The 25022-nt window shown below is 34.0% G+C and overlaps 1 protein-coding gene across 2 annotated transcripts in view; it reads right to left on the bottom strand.

Annotated features, from left to right (window-relative positions):
• BCHE (butyrylcholinesterase) overlaps positions 1-24335 on the bottom strand; it is a 75716-nt gene extending 51381 nt beyond the window's left edge. Inside the window, exons 1-3 of one of the 2 annotated variants that reach the window (XM_042234921.2) lie at positions 24226-24335; positions 16314-17838; positions 12017-16076 (exon numbers count right to left, since the gene is read on the bottom strand). In XM_042234921.2, the coding sequence (XP_042090855.1) occupies positions 15980-16076; positions 16314-17838; positions 24226-24274 (1671 nt within the window). In that variant the 5' untranslated portion in view covers positions 24275-24335 and the 3' untranslated portion in view covers positions 12017-15979. Of the gene's footprint in view, positions 1-12016; positions 16077-16313; positions 17839-24225 lie in introns of those variants that run through there. The other variant, XM_004003192.5, reaches the window with a different exon arrangement.
• Between the last annotated feature and the right edge of the window lie 687 nt (positions 24336-25022).

Below are 25022 nucleotides of genomic sequence, written 5' to 3'. Positions count from 1 at the left end.
TTCTTTGCAGTCAAAGATGGAGAAACACTACACAGTCAGCAAAAACAAGGATGTGAGCTGACTATGCCTCAGATCATGAACTCCTTACTGCCAAATTCAGACTTAAATTGAGAAAGTAGGGAAAACCACTAGACCATCCAGGTATGACCTAAATTGAATCCCTTATGATTATACAGTGGAAGTGAGAAATAAATTCAAGGAATTATATCTGATAGACAGAGCGCCTGAAGAACAGAGGTTCGTGACATTGTACAGGAGGGAGGGATCAAGACCATTCCCAAGAAAGAGAAATGCAAAAAGGCAAAATGGTTGCCTGACAAGGCCTTACAAATAGCTAAGAAAAGAACAGAAGCAAAAGGCAAAGGAGAAAAGGAAAGATATACCCATTTGAATGTAGAGTTCCAAAGAATATCAAGGAAAGATAAGAAAGCCTTCCTCAGTGATCAATGCAAAGAAATAGTGGAAAACAATAGAATGGAAGGACTAGAGATCTCTTCAAGAAAATTAGAGATACCAAGAGAACATTTCATGCAAAGATAAGGCACAATAAAGGACAGAAACAGTAGGACCTAACAGAAAGAAGATATCAAGAAGAGGTGGCAAGAACACAGAAGAAGTACACAAAAAATCTTCATGACCGAGATAACCATGATGATATAATCACTCACCTAGAGCATAGGTGAATACGAGTGGGCCTTACGAAGCATCACTAAGAACAAAGCTAGAGGAGGTGATGGAATTGCAGTTGGACTATTTCAATATCTAAAAGATCATGCTGTGAAAGTGCTGCACTCAATTTGTCAGCAAATCTGGAAAACTCAGCAGTGGCCACAGGATTGGAAAAGGCCAGTTTTCATTTCAATCCCAAAGAAAGGTAATGCCAAAGAATGCTAAACCTACTGCATAATTGCATTCATCTCACATGCTAGTAAAGTAATGCTCAAAATTCTCCAAGCCAGGCTTCAGCAATATATGAAACAGAAATTTCCAGATGTTCAAGCTGGATTTAGAAAAGGCAGAGGAACCAGAGATCAAACTGCCAACATCTGTCAGATCAACAACAAAAAAAGAGCATTCCAGAAAAACGTATATTTCTGGTTTATGACTATGCCAAAGCCTTTGACTGTGTGAATCACAACAAACTGGAAAATTCTTCAAGAGATGAGAATACCAGACCACCTGACCTTCCTCTTGAGCAATCTGTATGCAGTTCAGGAAGCAACACTTAGACTGGAGTTAGAACAACAGACTGGTTCCAAATAGGGAAAGGAGTATGTCAAGGCTGTATATTGTCACCCTGCTTATTTTACTTATATGCAGAGTACATCATGAGAAATGCCAGACTGGATGAAGCACAAGCTGGAATCAAGATTGCCAGGAGAAATATCAATAACAGATATGCAGATGACACCACCCTTATGGCAGAAAGCAAAGAAGAACTAAAAAGCCTCTTGATGAAAGTGAAAGAGGAGAGTGAAAAAGTTTGCTTAAAACTCAACGTTCAGAAAACTAAGATCATGGCATCTGGTCCCATCAGTTCATGGCAAATAGATGGGCAAACAATGGAAACAGTGACAGACTTTATTTTTGGTGTCTCCAAAATCACTGCAGATAGTGACTGCAGCCATGAAATTAAAAGACATTTGCTCCTTGGAAGAGAAGTTATGACCTACCTAGATGGCATATTAAATAGCAGAGACATTACTTTGCCTACAAAGGTCCATCTAGTCAAGGCTATGGTTTTTCCAGTGGTCATGTATGGATGTGAGAGTTGGACTCAAAGAAAATTGAGTGCTGAAGAATTGACGCTTTTGAACTGTGGTGTTGGAGAAGACTCTTGAGAGTCCCTTGGACTGCAAGGAGATCCAACCAGTCCATCCTAAAGAAAATTAATCCTGAATATTTATTGGAAGAACTGATGCTGAAGCTGAAACTTAATACTTTGGTGCCCTGATGCAAAGAACTGACTCATTTGAAAAGACCCTGATGCTGGGAAAAATTGAAGGTGGGAGGAGAAGGGCATGACAGAGATGTTGGATGGCATCACCAACTCAATGGACATAAGTTTAAGTAAACTCCGGGAGTTGGTGATGGACAGGGAATCCTGGCGTGCTGCAGTCCATGGGGTCTCAAAGCGTCGGACACAACTGAGTGACTAAACTGAACTGAACTGAGCTCCCTGGGCAGAATGTGGGTCTCATGCCACCTTGTTTTATTGTCTGGGGGCATGTCTCATGCTTTTGTTGAATGGCTTTTTTTGCTAAGCATGCTTGCTTGGTTTTGTGGTTAAGCAAATCCACTTTCTTGAGTAATCATTAAATTTTAGGGGTCTCATATATTTTCTATTTATAATACCCTAGTGATATTAACTATTTAGTAACTTTCTTCATCCCTTGTCTCTGTCCATATCATTAGCAGTTAATAAATTAACTAATGTTATTATTAACATGAATATTACAATATACTTAAATTTATTAATCCAAATAACTACTTGGTCAGTACCTTCTTAAGAATATCCAGACTATAACAGTAGGCTAAGTTATTATTATGTATAGGTCATATATGAGGCATATTCCTTAGGGGCTCAGTTACTTTTATTGTAACCACATTAATTTTGACAAAGAAAATTTTCCTAATAGATATTGTATAATTCTTCCCTGAATGTTAAAGGACACATTAATGAAAGCATTACACATTTTTTTTTTTTGGTCTAAAGGCTAATATTTTGTCACTAGTTACAGGCACTTACATACCAGAGGTTATAGGCTCCCCACCCTGACAGCTGTTGGTCTGACTTAGTCTGTGACCTCTTAGTTTTGTTGTAAAGTTGCTTGCTTCCTGCCTTAGCTCTCAGAAATCTGCTGCTTTTGATTTGTCTCTCATCTTAGAAGATGAAGAAATAATTCTTCCAGAATTTAGGGCACATTATAAGTCCATAGGTTCTAAAGAATGAAATACAATCTTTTCTGTGGAATAAATATCAAAGAAGTATTTAATGACAGCCTTTTTTTCTGGATGTTCAGAATATTTGGGTTGTGGTTTTATTTTTACTTTGCTTCCCATCTCTTGAGTCCCTTAATTTGTGTTCTGCAAAATCCAAGTTACTGACAGCCTGATTTCTATCCAAAGGGTATGCATTGTATTTAACTGCATTGTTTTCTCAGAAGAAAATAAATAAAAGAGTAAAATTAGGTAGATGGTTATGATGCTGACATAAAACAAAATTAGTCACATTAATCACTATACCATTCCATCAACACACAAACATGTTGCCATATTTACCACAAAAAAAAGCAAAAACAATCAAAACCCCTCCTGTTCACTCTTATTCTCATATCCCCAGATTCAGTTCCCCTTAAGAGTAAAGTTCTTAAAAAAGATGAATCAAGTTTCCATTTCTAATCATTTTCCTCTCATTGTTTTTCGGCTTTCCACTAAGATTTTAGTTTCTATGTTTTCATCAAAACATCAGGTATCTTTGTCACTCACCAATAACCTCCATAATTCCAAACCCACAAGTCTATATATACAGCTTCATATAGTTTCCCTTATACTTATCCTATGTTTGATGCGGATATCTATACCCTCCTTGAAATTCTTTCTTTATTGGTCTTGGGAGATATCTTGTTCTCCTAGTTGTCTGTCTGACTCACTGGCTACTCATTCCCTCTGATGGTTACTCTTTTCCTCCAAATCTCTGAAGAGCTCAGATATCTGCCTCCATAAATGATACAATTTGGCAGCTCTAAATATCATTTTAATGCTATTATGTACAAAGTTTAGATCTCTAACTTCTACTGTTCCCTTGAATTTCAGACTTCAGTGTCAGATTAGCTTTTTTTTTTTTTTTTTTTTTTTTGCTCCAGGTGTCTACAGAATAGGCACCTTAAATTTAAAATGTTTAAATCAGCACTTTTGATCACACAATCTCAACCACTATCCTACACAGTCATCCCTATCTCACAAAACAGCAGCTCTGTTCTTCTAGTGACTCAGATTGAAAACCTTGGTTCATCCTTTTCTCCACTTGTTCTCTCATGTGCACATCCAGTCAGCAAATCCTAGCAGATCTTTCAAAATATGTCCTGACAGTCCTTCCCAGTTATACTCAATTCAAGACATCACCTGGGTTGTTCTAATAGGACTCCCCTAGCTCCTCTCCCTGTTTCACCCTTATTTACCTACCAGTCAGAGAGATGCTTATAAAGTTTCAGTCAACTTATGCCACTCAATTGCCCCAAATGTCCCATGGCTTATCATTTCATTCAGAGTAGATTCCAGAAAATCAGTCTAAGCACCAAATCTTATATATCTTGACCCTCTGTACTTCTAGGACTTTGCCTTTCACCACTTACCTTCACATAGACTTGCTTTCCAGCTTTTTTCTATGTCAGCTCGTGTCTGTGTTCAGTCACTCAGCCATGTCTCTTTGTGACCCCACGGACTGTAGCCCACCAGGCTCCTTTGTCTGTGAAATTTTCTAGGCAAGAATATGGAGGGGTTGCCATTTCCTGCTCCAGGGAATCTTCCCAACCCAAAGACTGAACCTGTGTCTCTGGCATCTCCTGCACTGGACCAGTAGATGCATTACTGAGCCACCTGGGAATTGCAACATCCTAAATATTTCAGTCTTAGGGCATGACCTTGCTGCTTTTTCTCTGGAGAAAATTTATTCCCAAGATACTGACATCACATTTTCCTCCTGGAAATCCACATGATTAACTCTGTCATTTCACTCTAATATAACTTTGTGAGAGACTTTTCATGGCAATCCTACAAATATCATCACATTCCATTCATGTCAGGCTCTAGGTCCCTAATTATGCTTAATATTTTTTCAGAACTCTGGTCAATATAAAATTTTATTATATATTTATCCTTCTATTATTTTTTTCTGTGTGCATTTGAAATCATCAACGATGCACTCAAAAGAGAGACTGAGATAGCTGTTCAGATTTGAGAAATGAAGCCATTTTTCTTCTGCTTTCACGATGGTCAGTTTAATTCTTGCTAGTTCATTAAGGTACACGGTTTTTGCTTTTTTTTTTTTAATCTAAAATGAAATGTATATCTCTAAATAAGCTTGATAATTTTATTTTCTTATTATTCCTTCAGGGAACTTAGGGATTCTTTGATTCCAACAATCAATTTGTAGAATTAGGTAGTTCCTTCTTACATTCTGACTTTTTAAAATGGAGTTTCTTTTAGCTTCATGTCTTTATCATTTTCATCTTTATGATCTGTGTTTAATAGATTCATATTTTAACTATAAGGAGTCAAAGATTTCTATGAATAACAAAGAGGTATAAAGGGGTCATCAAACATAAGTGTGTGGATGGAGCTCAGTTATGTCTGACTCTTCGCAACTCCATGGACCCATCAGGCTCCCCTCTCCGTGGATTTTCTGGGCAAAAATACTGGACAGGGTTGCCATTTCCCTCTTCAGGGAATCTTTCTGACCCAGGCCACTTCTCTTGCATTTCCTGCATTGGCATATGCATTCTTTACCACTGCACCACCTGGGCTTTCCTGGATGCATTGGTAGTTATCAAAGTCTCCAAACTAGTTAAAGTTATTTGTATGGGCCCTGAAGGTAGAAACTTTCTCTGGGATTTTTTTTTTTTTCCCTCTCCAATGTTTTGCTTTTCCTTTCTTTCTTTCCTTGGGTATATTTTGATGACTACTATATTCGTATCACCTAAGTAATACTTGGTTCATATAAGCTTTCAGATATGTTAATATTTGTTGAATGACTAAGTGGAAGAATGAATAAACCAATCAACATAATGACCTATCTAAACAAACAATATTAACTTGTGATTAGTAGGTCTATAAAAGATGCAAACTTTTATTATAAGGAGTTTCATAAAATGTGTAATTTTTCCTATTTCCATAAACACAAAACCAGCAAAAGCATGTTTGGCATTATGGTTTTTAAGAAAAATATGAAATTCTAACACTTTTGATATAATTGTGTTATTGTTTTATAATGGTTTATCAGATAAAAATATAATCTATAACTAGTATTTTTAAATCTAGTCATAAGACAGATATTATTATGTATCAATTCATAAAGAATGATACATCAAAAGTAATTAAATTTAATTTGCATAAGATAAAGATTAAATTGCTTTTATATAACAGAGGTCTGTGGAAAAGTTAATATTAACATTTCATGTATAAAAAAACTACAGATTATCTCATCAGGTTAATAGTATTTATCATGTCAATGTGAAGGTGTCCAAGAGAGCTATTAACATGCTGAAAATTTAAGAGAGTGGCGTTATGCTTGTTAACTCTGATCTTGAGTGTTAATGACTTGGGAGAAAAACTGCACCAAGAATAATTTCTTGGAACTTATCAGTCTAACCAAACACATTTTAATAATTTCTGATTTTGGAACAGTCAGAAAAATACAGTATTTTAAACGACAAAATATTTAAAGCCACATTTTGTTTTTTTTGAAGTTGTTATTTTCTATCTGACACATCCTTTGAAGTACTGCATTTATATGTACATTCCTGAAAATATGATTTTGACTTTTAAAAAAGGATTAATTCTAATTTCAGATTGAATTTAAGATTTACAGGCAGATTGAATGTTATTATAATTTTTACAAATACACAAAAATTTTGGGCAAACTCAGAGAACAAATCACATTCATCTATTTTCTAAGTAAATTGATCCTATAACATAAATATGATTTTCCATGTTTTAATGAGCTCCCTTAAAATAGTACAGTACTTCAAAACACTTAGTCAAACATTTTTGTAGATGTAGTAGCTCTTTGGGGATTCTGGTTTCTCCTTTTCATTCCACTGTCACTGATGGCAAAATATGACTGCACTCTGAACAGTTTGCACGTCATCTTATGTACATTTTAAGTTGTCATGCGACATAATTCTTCCTTTTCAAATAGGTTACACTAATGCAAAAATGGGCTTCCCTTGTGGCTCAGCTGGTAAAGAATTTGCCTGCAACGTGGCAGACCTGGGTTTGATCCCTGGGTTGGGAAGATCACCTGGAGAAGGGAAAGGCTACCGACTCCAGTATTCTGGCTTGGAGAATTACACGGAATACACAGTCCATGGGTCACAAAGAGTCAGACATGACTGAATGACCTTCACCTAATGCATATATATGTATATATATTTCACCTACATATATAATATATTTGTTAAACTAAGGCATTTTTAGGAATATTGCAGACAACATTTATTGTTTTATTCCCAACTAATTCCTCAACTAATTCCTAAGGGGGAGAAAAGTATTTGAAGTGATACAACATTGATATATTCATGATAACAATAAAATAAATCCCAAAGGATCTGAACCCTGACCTCTTTGTAAAGTCTTCAAAATGTTTCAGTTAAGTTAATTACAATAAGGCACCACAAATAATTATAGAACTGGAGGGCAAGGACTTTTTCTCTCACTCTGGAAGCCACATGAACTATTATCTGTCAAAAAATCTAATTACAAGCCTGATAATAATTGGACTAGATGGCCAGATGAGTCTTTCACAAACTTAAACTTGTCTGTGCATGTCATGATGTTTAATTTTAGTTTATTCTCTGTCCTTACCTCTGTAACATTATCCAGGCAAGTATCAGCATGCTAACATGTTAAAATTATAACTTTGTAACCAAATGCATTTTGTAAGCCTGTTTAATGACTGCTTTCAATAATTCATGGTGAAGGCAGCCTGGTGAATGGATAATAGAAGGAAATGAAAGTTAATAGTCTTGAGTCACAGTTAATCTTTGTTCTGTCACCTATTAGCTCCAATTCACTATTCTTCTATGGACCACATTCTTCTCATCAGAAAATGTTAGATAATGTCATCATTTCAACAAATTTTCATTCTAATAATAGCATAAATGTATTTCATACCTTGTCAGTTTAATCGTACTGTCCACTTTAAAACTATCTTCAACTGCTACCCTTTTAGTATATTTAAGAAATCGCTTCACAAGAGGTATATTGTAATTAAGGTCTAGAATATTTATTTCAAGTTGAAAAATATAATAAAAATAAACTCAAGTGTAATTTTAAAATTAATTTCTTGGTGACAGGATATGAACTCTATCAAATGAGAACAGATACACGCTAAATCTCTATACAGAGAATTAGAATAAAGGGGCACCAGTTCTCCACTAACATTTTCTTTTTAACTTTTCTTCAGTTTTCCTATTACCTTTATAAAAATATAAAATGATTCCAGGAGATGAGAAAGAGAACATACAAAGAAAACAGTTTTGTTTAAAAATTAACTGGAATTGAAGTGTTGTTTCAATTACTTTATTTCTTGTGTCATATATATGCAAACACAAAAGAAATACACCTATTAAAAACTAAATATTATTAAATCAACTTTATATAAATATTAGAAAATAAGCATATTCCTACTAGTATAAGGAAGATATGGAAGTACATGTGTAATATATTTTCATTCCTATGTAAAAAAGTTGAAGGGAATAAATAGCAAATAAATAAGACACATGAGGATAACATCAGTATACTGCTGTGAGATTACTAAAAATACTTTGCTAAATAACTTTTTGGTTTCATGACATCAAAATAGGAAAAAAAATATTTGTGTCATACCATTTATTTCTGGAAAAAAAGTATTAGGAAACATTAACCAATTTAGAGGATCCTGAATAAACAAATTCTCACCAAAGAGACAGAAGAAACTTAATTGCCTCAATTTTGTAGTTTACCTTTATTTGTTTGAAAACTTGACTAATGCTAAGCCAGGAAGTTAAACAATTGTACATTTAGGGGAGGAAGTCAAGTTTAAACTTAGATAATAGATTGAAGTAGTTTATGCTTGGTAGGGGAAAAACAGAATTTTTTTAATGAAATAGAGGAATGCAGTTTCCTGTCAATGATAAGGTTTATTTCAACATGTCAATAAGGGACGTATATTTATAACCTCATTTTTTCAGATAGGAAAACACAGTAAGGGATGTTAAGTAACTTGACTTAGGTTATACACAAAGGATCCCTAGTAAGATTAACACTGGACACATCAGGGCTATCACTTATGATGGGGAAGGCTATGTAACTGCACTGTGAATAGCTCTACTTGAGGTTGTGCCCTGGAGGAATTCTGAAAATAGCACCCAGAGAGAACACAGTAAACAAATGATGCTCTGCAGCAGCAGGAGGCAATTGGAGGGGTCCAGGAATACGACTGAAGTGACTTAGCAGCAGCAGCAGCAGCAGAAATAACGATCCTCTATCTCACGTTATACGACTAATTGTATTTTGGCTTATATTCCTCCTTTAGCTGTTCTGGTCTGTTTGACAAATCAAGTTTGATTTCCCCAATTTCCTGTATCACTGAGGTAGTGCTGAAGATACATCATTAAGTGCTGGTTAATCTAATCTATTGGTCATCAAGGTATTGACTAGATGAATAACTGATGGATATATATATGTTATATTGACATTTTAATGTCTCCTATTATAGGATACTGGGTGTGATGCACATGCCTGCTATTTGGATCTAGATTTAAATTCATTTTTAGAGATAGGATTGAGGGAAAAGCAAAAGCAAGCAAAATGCATATAGACAGTAATTCCAACTAGCTAAGGCTTAAGTTTGTATACATTTTATAAGGAATTTCAAACCATGCAACTAAAGATACCAAATTCAAATACTATTTAGTGCTTTCACAGGATAACATTTTCTTTATTTTGCAAAGAAATGAAATTTTAAAAGTTTTTCTTAACCTATATCTTGGAAATTGACAAGTGTTTTTAAAGTAACTGGAAAAATGAATTTCATGGACCTGAATGAAATACATAAAGGTTAAGATTCTCTTGGAATACAAATGGGGTTGGGCTTTCATTGTCATCCATGACGGAATAATTGAAACTGGATTAACTGTCCCACCATAAACAAGTATATACTGGACCAAAGGCAAAAAAATAAAATGACGAGTTTCAGGAACTGGATAACAGGCAACATAAGTCTATGTTATTTGAGAGAAGAGGAACTTCAAGGTGAGGCCGTGTTTACTGTGGTTACTCACATGAAGATAATTGGCTGTCCAAGATGTAGGGAGCTTGAACCTAAGCAAAGTACAGTAGCTTCACTGAGGCGAAAAAACAGAAATAAGAATGCTGGGGTATTGAAGTAGCTAGAATTTTTAGGACAGGTCTCCCTAAACATCTTTGGCTGAGAGGCCTGGGCTGAATAGATTCAGAGCAAGAACATGAGAGGCTGGGAATAGAGAGAAGAGACTGCATGGCTGAGAGCAGAAGAGACGGGACAGCTGAAGAGTGAATAACTAGTATAATGTTGTCAACACTTTGCTTTCATCTCGTTAATATGCAGGCCAGCTGAGTGGAAGGCCACAACTTCAGAGTAAGGAGACCCAGTCTATTCTACCATGGGGTGTGTGTGTACTCAGCCATGCCTGGCTCTTTGCGACCCCATGGACTGCAGCCGGCCAGGCTCCTCTGTCTATGGGATTCTCCAGGCAACAAGACTGGAATGGGTTGCCGTTTCTTATTCCAGGGGATCTTCCTGACCCAGGAGATTGAACTTGCGGATCTCGCATCTCCTGCACTGGCAGGTGTATTCTTTACCACTGCACCACATTGGAAGCACTATCTCCACTCTAATAGACACAAAACAAGTAACTGTAACATCCTCAGTGAAAACAAACATTAGTTTAAGTTCTGTCAACTCAAAGGGTCTATAAAATATTCTGGACCTTTCATGGATTCACTCAAAATATAAAACCAAGTCTACACATGCTTCAGACAAATTGAAGTATATACACATCCCTTAATTGAACTGTTCGGTAAAATTAAAAGCAAACAACCATCATTCAGTGGAAGCATATATGCTTCAGAGAAGGCTAAAATAATATAGAATTTCTGTTGTATCATCCACAAAGTCTAGTCCAAATGTAAAAATTTCTAGACATGCAAAAAAAATAGGAAAACAGTACATGAACCTATCAACTAGATATTGAATGAACAACTTAAAGCAGCTATTTTAAATATGTTCAGGAACTTAAAGAATAATATCTAAATAGAAAACAGGAAGGAACTCAGCAAAATAATGAAACTACTGAAAAAATTAAATCTGAAAACTAAAATAAGTGAAATAAAAAATTCATTGGTTACCTTCAATCACAGATTGGAGATAATAGAAAAAGTCATTGAGCTTGTAGAGAAAATTTTAAAATGTGTCTAGTTTGGAAATGTGCAGAAAAGACAACAGAAGCTTAGTAACCTGTGGGACAAAATTTATAATCTAGTGTATGTATAATTGGAGTTCTAGAAGGAGATGAGAGTAAGAATGGGGCATAAATAATATTTGATGGAATACTGATACAAATTTTCTCAAATGTGATATTAAAAATTACTGAGAAAAAGCTTAGCAAACATCAGACAAAAACAAAATAAGACAAAATCCCTAGACAAAGAAATCATTCTTGGAAATACCATGGATAAACAATTGAAACCAAAGATAAAGAGGAAATTTTGAAATCAACCAGAGGAAAAAAATTTTTACATTGTATAGAGAAGACAATCATACAAATAAAAGTTCACTTTATATCAGAACTGAAGAGACAAGAAGATAATGGAACATATCTTTAAACTGATGAAAGAAAAAGAAAAAAAATATTAAACCAGAAATCTATCTTTAAAAAAAAATCATTCAATTGAAGGAAAATAAAGGTATCTCCAGATTAAAAAAAAAAAAAACTGCTGAGAGGATCTGTAACTATTCAAACTGCCAATGAGAAATTCTAAAGGATGTTTTTTAGCACAAAGGAAAACAATTCCAGACGACAATTAGAATCCATAGGAAGGATCAAGATACTGGAAATGGTATATGCCCGTGGAAATTTCCAGGCAAGAATCCTGGAGTGGACTGCCATTTCATTCTTCAAATCTCCCCAACCAAGTGATGGAATAAAGGTCTTCTAAACTGCAGGTAGATTCTTTACCATCTAAGCCACCAGGGAAACCCCACTAAAGACACAAGTAAACATAAAAGACTCTGCTTTTTATTTTATGAATTTACATTAATATAACTTGTAAAAAACAAATACAATTTAAGAGATATTTTATATTATACATTGCATAAACATAGGGAAATATAAAAATGAGGAGAGTACATGAAACTTTATTGTTAATTTCTTACAGTTGTGAAGTAGTTAAGAGTGAAATGGAAAATAGGAAGCATGAATTGTTCAGAAAGTGGGAAATGTCAGCAAAGTAGGTCAGTATTAACTTTAAGTAGATAGTTATAAGTGAAACAATTTTAGTGTTAAAACAAACATTGGGGAAAAAATTAAAGACAAACAGCTGCTGCTGCTGCTGCTGCTAAGTTGCTTCAGTCATGTCCGACTCTGTGCGACCCCATAGACGGAAGCCCACCAGGCTCCTCTGTCCCTGGGATTCTCCAGGCAGGAACACTGGAGTGGATTGCCATTTCCTTCCCCAGTGCAGGAAAGTGAAAAGTGAAAGTGAAGTACCTCAGTCGTGCCCGACTCGTAGTGACCCCATGGACCGCAGCCCATCAGACTTCTCCGTCCATGGGATTTTCCAGGCAAGAGTATTGGAGTGGGTTGCCATTGCCTTCTCCATAAAGACAAACTAAACATCCATAAAAACACACACACACACACACACACACACACACACACACACACACACAATAGCGTAAACATTAAAGAAGAAAGAGTTGCAAAGGAGCAATAAGAAGGATGGATTAAAAATAGCAAGATGGTAGATTTAAACAAAACACATTGATAATTATACTAAATGCCAATTGGGTTAATCATGCTAAATCTAAGAAAGGTTTCTTTCTCTTTTTTTTTTTTTTAATTAGGTGAGCTAGAGTAAAAGGATGGAACAAAATATATTGTGCAAACATATTATGAGAAACTTGATGTGTCTATCTTAATATTAGGCAAAGACAATTTCAGGACAGAGACATTTCAAAATGATAAAAGTCAACTAATCAGGAATACATAATCCTAAATGTGCACAGAATTAATAATACAAATTTAAAATAGTAAAAGGAAAATTAGTAGAATTAAGTGGAGAAATAAACAGAATCACAATTATAGTGAAAGATGTTAATACCCTTCTCGCAGTATTTAAAATAAGTAGACAAAAATATTAGAACACCTGAGAAACCATGGACTAATTAATTTACAGAACATATCATACCAAAAGAACATGCATTCTTTTCAAGAGCACATAAAGTAATCACCCATATGAATCATATTCTGTGTCATAAAATAATTCTCAGTATATTTCAAACCGGAAAATCTTGAGTAGAGTCTCTAACTAGAACTGAATTAAATTAAAAAGCTACAACAAACTATCTAGAAATTATCCAAATAGCTAAAAGTTAAATAAAAGACTACTAAACAACCCATTGGGAAAATAAAATATCACAAAGAAAATTTCAAAATTATTTTGAACTTAGTCCTAATAAGAAATATAATGTATACTAAACATTCTTTAAGGAGAAAAATTCATTAAAACATTTTATGAACCATGTACTTGAAAATTCACTTTCCTGAATGATAATTACAATTCTTATTTCTACCTTTTACTTTCTTTATGTGTGATTTTGGGGTTATACGGGAGTAAAAATCTGATGTTTCCCAATTTAGGCATTACCGACATTTGGAATGAATAATTTGTTGCTGGGGGACTATCCTGAGCATTGTAAGAAGTTTGGCAGCATCCCTGGCCTCTATATAGCTAGTAGCCCACCCCAGTTCCAGAAGTGATACTCAAAAATAATTCCAGATATTGCTAAATGTCCTTGGTACTGGGAGTGGAGGCAAACCAAGGGGGAGCATCTCCCTGGGAAGAGAACATCAAACATCATGTTTGTGGGCAAATGAATGTGAGTGAATTTCCAAACCTGACACTTAAACCAAATTTGTTATCATGGAGTTTATTTAATCATTCTAAGCTGCTGTATTTATTACATAGGTATACTTTGAAAAAATATAGTGCACACCAGGAGATTAACATTATGTTTGCCATCAAGTCAAATCTCAACACATATGATATATTATTATCTCTGTCTAACTGTGCAAGCATGGACTATAAAGAAACTCACTGGTTAAAATGGTATCTTGCTGAGTGGTATCTACAGCTGAACTGCATTAAAAAGTTCACTTTAATCTTTATGGTTTTAATCTTGTTCATATGAATTTACTATTATAATCAAAATTTGTCAACATTCATTTATTTCCTATTAAAATATGCTAATCATATAAGTAAATTAGGATTATACAATCTTTTATTCTATTAAGTATCAAATATTCTCTTCTTTGACCTGTTGCACTCATTTTCCATAGATATGACCATTACTTCACCTGGTTCTCAGTGTTCTCCATTGTGAAATAAGAAAATATATATTTCTTGATGATTTAAACATGTAAGATATAAAGTCTTTTAAAAATTATAGGCATCAATAATTTGAAGAAATATTGATGTTTCCCTTAAATTCCCTTAATAGTTCCCTTAAAATATTTATAATTTCTAGAATTGTCAGACAGAATTAAAAACATACTCAAGTGATTCAATGTGGATTAAAGCCTTGAGGGAGAGAACAGAATGAAATATACATAATTCTAAAGCAGCTCTAGAAATAAGATGTTCCTTGTTAAGCAGAAATTTAGGCTGATGTTGAGAAGGTGTAACATATCGTACAGCTACAGATAATAGCTTACATATCTTAAAAAAAAATACGTTTAACTTGTTCTTACTGAATCTAAATATTTGTTAAGTGGAACATACACCAATGTCAGTACTTCAATAAGTATACAATAAAACCATAACTTCTCTTTCAAGAAGTTAGTTCTTAGTCTAATTTACATGACTGTCAATGGTTTCTCTGAGAGTGTAAAACAGGTCTGAAGCAATTACTACTTTTAGAATTAAAGATACTCTGCATGAAACATGTAATTGGTCAAAACTTAACCCAATAGTAGGACTTGTATCATTACAAAGGAGAGAGGTAAATTTTCTAAACAGGGCACACAGCAAGAACAGGCTCTAAGGTGTAGTTAAACTTGAAATCTTTGATATTCATGAGATATCTCCTCTACCAAGGAAACAGCTACTGAGGAGAACGGGTTGTAGCAAGGTTACAGAAGCATCTTAATGCCAGATGGAAGAGTTTTAGCCTTATATACAGTGAATAAGTGTCAAAACATTTTGAGAGGAATTATAAAATACAGGTACTTTGTAGAAAAATACCAATAATAACATGAAGGATCAACATAATGAATTCTAAATGGAGGATGGAAAAGAAAATCAGAAAGAAAATCACTCCCAAAATTCTTTTTGATTATAAAGATAGGATGACAGATTGGATTAATGCATCAATCAATTTGTGAGTTTCTGTAAGCCTGTTTCAAAAAAGAGGTGCCTCAATTTTTATTTCTTTGGTTAAACTCACTGATACAAACTGTTTCAGTGTATAAAATTCAATTTGAGGTTACACACTATTACAGAATCCTTATTTTTTATACACATGAAGTATTTAAAAATAGAAAATATATTGATATTAAAAGAGCATTTTATCTGACTATTGCAGAGATAATATCACAATATTTGTAACATATGAGGGAAAATATGTTCTTTTGTAGCATCTCTTATTATGAATGTCACCCTTGTGACTACTCAAGTATAAAACCGCTTAGCTAAACAAGATGAGCCTTGCAACTCTTGTTCAACAAAGGTTACCTAAAACCTCTGAACAAACATATTAAGGAATAAAAAAAATTGATAAAATGTCAAATTCTGTATTTTGAATAATGTGAGGGCCAACCCTAACACCATCCTGCCCTTTGATTTTCCTGTGGTGGTATGTCTTTCTTTGTGCATCAGGAAACAGTGTGCCACTGCTTAAGAGCACAAGCAAAAGAGAGATATTCCTGCTCCTTCTTAAACATGTGAACGCTGTGAACCTTTACGCTGAAAAATACTTGACAAGGTGGATATCTTGTTCGCAAGGTGGACATCTAGTTCCATACAAACTTTGGCGAATGTTGTTAAAGCACTTTATGCTGTTATGGAAATGAAATCAGAAAATATTTTTCATAAAAGTTCTTTGATTATTTCTTTTAAGCACTCTGATGCAAGGAACTGAAATGTACTACATAATGAAAAACAAAACCAGCTTAAAGTGTGAAGAGAATAAATAATCAAAATGTTTCTGTACCTTGAATGAAGTCTACACAGGGGACCATGCAAAGCTAAGCAAAACAAAACAAACAAGAACAATTACAAAAATTGGCACTTACCCATATTTTGCAAAATTTGCCCAGCGTTTCATAATGGATCTACTAAAAATTTCCTCAGCTTTTGTGTAATTAACTCTTCTTTCCAGTGGTAAACCAAAGACAAATTCGATCTCATAACCATGCATCACTCCCATCCATTCTGGCCAAGGGAGTTTGGAGGATCGGTGCTCAAAATAGTAGAAAAATGCATTGTTTCCCATATCTGAGAACTTTTTGGTGAACTCCAAAGCAGGACATATGATATTATAATCGCCAACAACATCATCCAAGGCCTCTCGGTAATTTTCAGCTCTCTGATCATCTAACCAGTCCATGTAGTGGAAAAGGATCGATTCCCTTCCAAACTCACTCACTCCTGGAAAAAATATTTTTAAACCTTCTTGAAATTCCTTTCTAGTTATAATACTGTTGTTATCTTTGCTGAAACCAGGAGCACCATATACTAAAAATGCTGTCCCTTCATCTTTATTAACACCCACCAAGATCTGGGTTTTTTTGAACTGTCCAAGTTGTAGTAGTGTGTCTGGCATGTCAGTGAGAAAATCGCCATCCACAGTGGGACCAAAATTTACTGATAAGAGCGTACCATAGGGGACAACAAACACTTCATGAAGAAGAATCTCCTGGGGCTCTTTATTTCGAAGACATTTGATTATCTCAGTGTCATTCTCTCTAGAGCAACCAATAAATTTAGCTAAAGTCAATGTTCTGTTCCTAGCTTCATAAAGAGATGTCACTGCCCAAGGAGCATTAGAAGATCCACTTTGCAGAATAGCTCTGGTAAACAACGGGTGGCTTTTAGGAGAAAGTAAATGAAGGCTAACTGAAGCTGCTCCTGCACTTTCTCCAAAGAGAGTTACACTTTTAGGATTTCCACCAAAGGCTGCTATGTTTTTTTGGACCCACTGAAGAGCCAACTGTTGATCAAATAGACCCACATTCCCTGGTGCCTCAGGATTTCCTGGTAAAGCTAAGAATCCAAGGGCACCTACTCTATAGTTCATTGAAACCACAATAACTCTTTCAACCCGTGCCAGAAACTTGCCATCATAAACATGCAAAGATGATGTTCCAGTCTGAAAACTACCACCATAGATCCATATCATTACAGTAGCATTTTTTGGTTTAGGTGTTGGAATCCATACATTCAGATATAAACAGTCTTCACTGAGGTCAGTGTTTGGGTTCCACATCTCTGATCCAAGGAAGCCTGGAAAACTTTGATCTGTGTTCTGATAACAAGAATTTGCATATTTTGTGGCATTCCAAATATCAGGCCATTTGGTCAAGGATTGTGGCTTTTTGAATCGTAGTCTACCAAGAGGTGGCTGTGCATATGGGATTCCAAGAAAGGCTGTTACTGTGCCACCAAGTACTGGCAAGCGCATCCCCCTGACTTTTCCATTCTTGGTGGTAATTATGATGTCTTCTTCAGTGTGTGACTTCTCAAAGAGTACCCAGAGCAGAAGGAACCATAAGACAAATCTGAGGTATATGACTGTACTCCGGCTCTGCATATTGGTTTCTGCAAGAAAGGTAAGCAGGAAGTTTCAACAGCTCCATGCATCTAATGTTATATTTTATTGATGATAATTAACTAAAATTTAGCAGTTCTTATTAATCCTGTAAATTATGAAAACTAATTAATCTCTTGCTGCTACAAACAAAAGAAAATGGTTGGACATATTTCAGTTTTCAATTTAAGAAAGAAATGAGTGAAATGGAAAAGGAAAAAGAAATGATTTCAATTTGAAGAGATTCATTTACAAACCTCTGTAAGAAAGAGAGATTTAGTATTTTAAGGAGAAAATTTGTCCAAGGCATGTGTGTGTGTGTGTGTGTGTGTGTGTGTGTGTGTGTGTGTGTGTGACTTTACCCAGGCATTTAGTGGCAGTCTATTTATGACAGATATAGTAGATTAAATTTCTACCTTGGTTAGAGGAAGAAATACAAACTCACATATTCTCTGGAATATATACAGTTCTAATCATGGCTGACTGGCTCTTGACAGAGCTGTGAAGTAGGTTAAGAAACTCTAAGGATCTTCAGACTTCTATTACTGTCTTTTTCTGTTTCCACAGTCCCATCTGGGGTCCTTTTTGCCTTAGTGGTTTTTTCCTCTGTACAACTATAAGCATAGTATAAGGTTAGAAGATAATTTGGACAAGCAATTCATAAAATGTTAAGTAAAAAAATAAATACAATAGCTGCCATTAATCCTACAAATTGTGAAAACAGACAAATCTGCTACCACTATAAAGGTCTACCAGAAAAATTAGATAGAGAAGATTGTATGTATACCAGTCCTCTGGAACCGAATAACCATGAAGGATTTTTTAACCTAAATTATATTGTCAATGAAAAGACTGACTGATAATGTACTGTGTGGATGAAGAAATCAATTTAGAAGAAATTTTACACTTAGAGATGACTCAATACATGTCTTAATCTGTTAATTTATTAAAGCATATGCAACTAGGGAGGTTAAATGTGTTAGCATGGTCAGATTTGCTTATATTTTGGTACTGGACAGTGAAATCAGAGGATTAAAATTGAGGAATTACTGGGAAAAGCAGGGGAAGCAACAGTAATCTTTAATACCTACCAAATCATCACTATTTGACATTTCATGAAATAATATTTATTTAATAATATGAAAAGAACATTCAGAGAAATCAAAGTTTTATTAAAAATTCATAATGCACAGTTGAGTTTCTTTTCAATAAAAAATTTAAATCACATTCTGAAACTCTAAGTGACAAAGGATAGAAAAATGTAATGCAGATATCATCTGAAAGAATTAATATCTTTATACAACTGAGAAAAAAAAGAATTTCTGATTAAAATTGGCAAATACAAACACTTATTCTCATCCATAAAACAATAACAAAGTTCTATACATGTACAAAATGTTTTCTTCATTATGTTTTGAGAGTGTAATAATAAATCCAAACTATGTGTCCAAGAAACTAATCCTGTGAGCACTGAGAATTTGTATTAGATTTTTTATTTTTTTTCTTAAATTTTAGAATGTCTTAGAAGGCAGTGATTTAGGCACTACCTATTAAGATAACTGTCTTAGAACTATGATCCTCATAGTTAATGAGCCTCATTCACCACTGCTCACAGGACAGTTAGTAACCAACAAGTATTTTTTGATCCCCCAAAATATATGAATAAACTAATCCATTGTATACACTATTTTGTTCAGTGTACAGTACTTATAGATGTATATCCATTTCTACTACTATCTCTGTCTCTGTCTATGATTATGGCTATGTCTATATTTATATATATTTATCTCTAATTCTACTTATATCTGCATGTTTATGCATATATATATACATATTTATACATAATGATTGCTATAATAGTAAGGCTTTAAGAAATCAAGCCATGAGATTTTTTATGCTCTCAATTTTGAAATAAATGACTCTGTGTTATTACCAATAAAATATACTATCAAAGTATACAATATTTTAACACTGTATATATACTATTATGAAATTTAGATATTATAGTCAAATTAAATATATTTTTTAAATAAAAATAATAAATGTAATGTCATGCTATATACTCTTGCCTGGAAAATCCCATGGACAGAGGAGCTTGGTAGGCTACGGTCCATGGGGTCGCTAAGAGTCGGACACAACTGAGTGACTTCACTTTCACTTTTCACTTTCATGCATTGGAGAAGGAAATGGCAACCCACTGCAGTGTTTTTGCCTGGAGAATCCTAGGGATGGGGAAGCCTGGTGGGCTCCATCTATGGGGTCACACAGAGTCAGATATGACTGAAGCGACTTAGCAGCAGCAGCAGCAACAACATGGTAATATAAAGATGCCTGTAAACTTGGCACTTGAGGCTTCCCTGATGGCTCAGTGGTAAAGGATTTGCCTGCCAATTCAGGAGCCCTGGTTCGATCCCTGGGTCAAGAATATCCCCCGTAGAAGGAAATGGCAACCTACTCCAATATTCTCACCTGTGAAATTCCATGGACAGAGGAACTTGGGAGGCTACAGTCCATTGGGTCACAAAGAGTTGGACACAACTTAGTGACTAAATATCAGCAGCGGTAGCAAATTTGACTCTAATAAAATTTTATATTTCAGAGAGTTAGGAGTTTTAGAGATACTGCTAACACATACTACAATTTTATTTTTCCCCTTCTGATAAATCCTAAGACATTTCTTCTAAATTGGAGGTAGGCATTTGGCCTAGCTCAATCAGTCTCTACTGAGTCTAATAAAGATTGTATTCTTTTTGTTTGGTTTATATAAACCATATAACAAATCCGGATAATTTTTGGTTTCTGACAGTTTTCAAACTTTCATTCTGTGGTTTATTAATTTTATCCCATAGTGAATATAAAATTACTACCAACATATTTTGTTTTTGTATGTAATTAATAAATATAATAATTTTCATTGCATGTATTATGAAAGGCTGCTATAACATCTAAAAGGTTGTTATAACATTCCAGGTCACTTAATTGATTTATATAAGTACTTGTATGCTTTTATTTATATTTTGTGCTAAGTAGAACTTAATGTTATATAATATGATTTACATGAATAATAATCTTTCTTTTTCAACAGTGATATCTATGAGTCATCACCTTGGTATTAGTAATATAAGTACTTACACCTTGTAATTGTAAATAATGTAATTAGTAACATTCAATCATATAAGTCTGTGTTTGCAGCAAGAATGGCAATATAATTCTAATTCACCTTGGTGTTAACCTGTTGGAGTACATTTTAAACACTATATTATTAAATCTAGGTTTTAACATGAACATATGCTTCTATTTGCATACTTATTATTAGTGTAGGCTAATATGTTTATATTTATTTACATGCATGCTAAGTCACTTCAGTCATGTCCAACTCTTTGTGACCCTATGAATTGTAGCCTGCCAGGCTCCTCAGTCCATGGGGTTCTCCAGGCAAGAATACTAGAGTGGGTTGCCATGCCATCCTCCAGGGGATCTTCCCAACCCAGGGATTGAACTCTGGGTCTCCTGCATTGCAGGAGGATTCTTTACTGCTGAGCCACTGAAGTCCTTTATTTAAGTAAGAATAATTTTTTTTTTCATAATCTAGTATTCTCTAGCCTAAATGCTGCACTGTAGTTTTACCATTGAGAGATGTTTATGTGTTTAATATACATTATCACAAGATTAAGCAATCAAAAAGTAGACAAAAGAGATTAAAAAATGTTATTGCTCTGTATCTCTAAGTGTTTGTTAATAATTAAAGTATTCAATAAAATTTCATTTATTTCATCCTATAAATTCTGTTGCAAATTGACTACTGGTACATTAAACAATTTAAATTCTGAGAACACATAGCATGTTTATCACAAAGAATAGGGTAAATTTTCATACCACGGACACCTGAGTAAATGAATTTAGAAATACTCAGTTTAGATCAACTAATTTATTGTAACAATACTTAATACTTGATTAAAGGCAGAAGTTTTGTTTGGAATTGCAAAAGAAAATTGATGGGAGTGGGGAAGGAGACAAACCTGGAAAATAATGAATACTATAGTGTTCCAAGATTATCAAATGCTCCAGGATATCAAAATCTACTGGCAATTTGGGAAATTATTCTCAAAAAAAAACCTTTCAAAATTAAAAATGTAAAACTTTATTTTCTTCTTTTTGTATTTTTAATTCAATTTTGAAAGTAGTATCAAAATTCCTTGACTAGTTTTAAAAGTATGCAATGGTATAAGGTATGAGTATAATAAAATTATTGGTACAAAAAGCTGTTTATTTGCTATATATTTGTCATAATTGGATATCAACCAAATTTTCTAAATAATTGGGCAGTCAAGGACTTATTAAAGGATGGTCAAGCAAAACCTGTTAAGAGTTTCCACTGAATGTAGTTTTCTTGTCATTTTAAAAAAGTTTTAGTAGAATATATACTTCTATATAAAAATAAAGACTGTTAAAATGGTAAGAAAAGAGCCATCTAGATAATATGGTCTAGAACAAGGGCCACTAAAATGTAGATAGTCCAATTAAAACAACTGAGCCTTTATATCAAACCTAAAAAGCTTGTTTTGTTGTAGGCTAAGTGAAGCGGGAAATTGAGGAAGTCTGTTTATAAACTACGCCATTGTCTTCCAGGGATCCTTCAGATACCCAATAGACACTAAAAGGATGTATAGATAGAAGACACTATATTAGGTATGAAACACAGATCTATAACTTTCCTCAATGAGGAAAAAATTTTACAAACTTTTTATTGTGTGAATAATTTGAACATTTAATATTAGATATCTTGGGTCTTCTTGCAAAGTTCAATCTGTTCTTAGGTTGACATCTATTCATTTATAATTCTTCATTTGGAACAGTTAAATTTTGATAAGAATGAGCAGATTTGGGCAAGAAAGCGTTAAAATGAAGACAACATATAATTTAAGCATGCATTATTCATTGTTACCAAGGAATAAATCAAAGCAGAAATTAAATCTGTAAATAAGATATCATTTGCTTATATTTTAAAAGCTGAAATATAGAGTAGATCCCTATATTTTCTTTTTTTAGCTTTCTTTTTTTGTTTTGTTTTGTTTTTTTAATCTGAAAATATGCTAACAGGAGACTTGGAAATTACAGAACAATGTTATGTATAGTTCCACTATATATTACAAATTTTTGTTTCAAATAAATATATTTAGATTTTCATTTGGAGTTCCACCAAATATTTTCTTATAATTAAAAAACTAAGGACAATAATATGTCTAGAAGAACAAAACAGAACTTTGAAAATTCAATTAGAAATATAATTTGCATCCAAAAGACCACTCCATTTCAAACACACAGAGAATTCTAAAGGTTGTCATTTAAAGTAAAAATCATTCTTTAAAACCTCATGCTTACCCTTAATAACTACATAAGTGACATATAATTATATTTATCATAGCTATGAGATAGCTCATATTATGGAAGGCATTATACAGACTAGTAACAGTAACTCCTGAGTTTATTATCATGCAATATATTCATAAAAAGTTGGAAGGGACAAGTTTGTTTTTTTTTAATTACAAATAGAAATCATAAATAGTGAAATAATTCTGTTCACATTTCAGTTCACTTTTAATCATTCATACGGTTTTATAAAAACTCAATGCTTAATCCTCTGGTGAAATAAGAATTGATATCAAAATAAAGGTAGATTTAAAAAATTGTAGGATGAGCAGAAAGTGTGCATTTGCTATTATTTCTATAATAATAAAAATAACAAATGTAAAAGACTTTTCTATAAATACACATATTAAAAAAGAGAATAAACAGGGCAAACTAGACAAAAGTTTGTAAATCAAATCAAGAAATAGATCTTTCCTTTTATACAAAACAAACTTAGACCTTTCCTTTGCAAACTGATTTTGTTAAAGTTTCAAATAGCAAAATGTTAAGTACTCTGTAAAACCAGACAATAAGAGAACTATTCATTTCAGAAAAATAGAAAGAAAAATAGAGAAAAGAAAAGAAAAATAGAGTAAGATTGGTCAAGAAACACTTCTGTTACTCTTTTAAGGCGACATTCACCAAACAGAGCATTTAAATGTAAAACACAGCATAAAATGTTTTCCCTTAGAGGGTGCATTAGGAACATACATTACAGTGATACTATTATCTGCTACGGTCCTTTATACAAAGTTGAACAAATTCATTATTTCCGTAAGCAGTTAAATGAACTCAGTCTGTGTTCCCTGAATAATCAGAAGATTTGATGTATGTGGCTGCTCCCTTCATCTGTCCCATTTCCAGTGACTGCCTCCCACAGAGCACCAAAGGGGCACAACAAACACGTGAAGGGATCGCATTCCTCCTACAGAATGAGCTTCAGGGTAACTTCCATCTCTACAGGAAGACGTAAATTCAGAGCAACTTACCCGACTCACTGCAACAAAGATGATAAAGTTTGCAAGGAGTGGAAATCATATAACACTTCAGGGAAATGCAGTATGCAGCTGCTTCTCCAGCCTGTAAATTGGACTGCACTGACATTACAATCAACAGTTACTGACAAAGCTCGCGAGAGTTGGCAGCGGCAACTTGATCTAGAAGCGGCGGATCTTTACTTTCTGACATCTGTTCAGAGGCTAATTGTATGAATGCTGTAGTGATTCATTTACAAAAGTATTACCGGAGTCGTGCTTTACGATTGCAGGCACTCATCTAGAGTGAAGAAAAAGAAAGCTACAGAGCAGATGCTGAAATTGAACAGAAAATACACAGGGTTTTTTTTTTTTTTTTAATCGTTTGTTTTCATTTTTTTTTTAAACACTACCACAGCTTTTAAGGTTTTATTCTCCTTTATGGAATCTACATTTTTCTCATGCTGATTTTGATTTAAATATATATATGTTGCTTTAAAGAAATGTTGTTGAAATTGTACCTTCAATCTGTGTCAAGAACGTAGCTATGTTATTATTGTTGTTTAGTCCCTCAGTTGGGTCCTACTCACTTTTGCCACCCCATGGACTGTAGGCTGCCAAGCCCCTCTGTCTATGGGATACTCCAGGCAAGAGTTCTGGGGTTGGTTGCCATTTCCTTCTTCACATATAAGTTATAAAGGAGTGTAAAAAATTAAATAGGAAACTATTCTATAGATGAAACTATAAAAATCAAAAGACTAGTTTTATCAGTGAATGAATGTGATATTGTTGTAGCCACACATTCCGGGAAA

The sequence above is a fragment of the Ovis aries genome, chromosome 1 (assembly GCF_016772045.2).
Source record: "Ovis aries strain OAR_USU_Benz2616 breed Rambouillet chromosome 1, ARS-UI_Ramb_v3.0, whole genome shotgun sequence".
Taxonomy (NCBI): Eukaryota; Metazoa; Chordata; class Mammalia; order Artiodactyla; family Bovidae; genus Ovis; species Ovis aries.
Note: the sequence above shows the minus strand (reverse complement) of the source record. Positions and strands in the feature narration are given on the sequence as shown.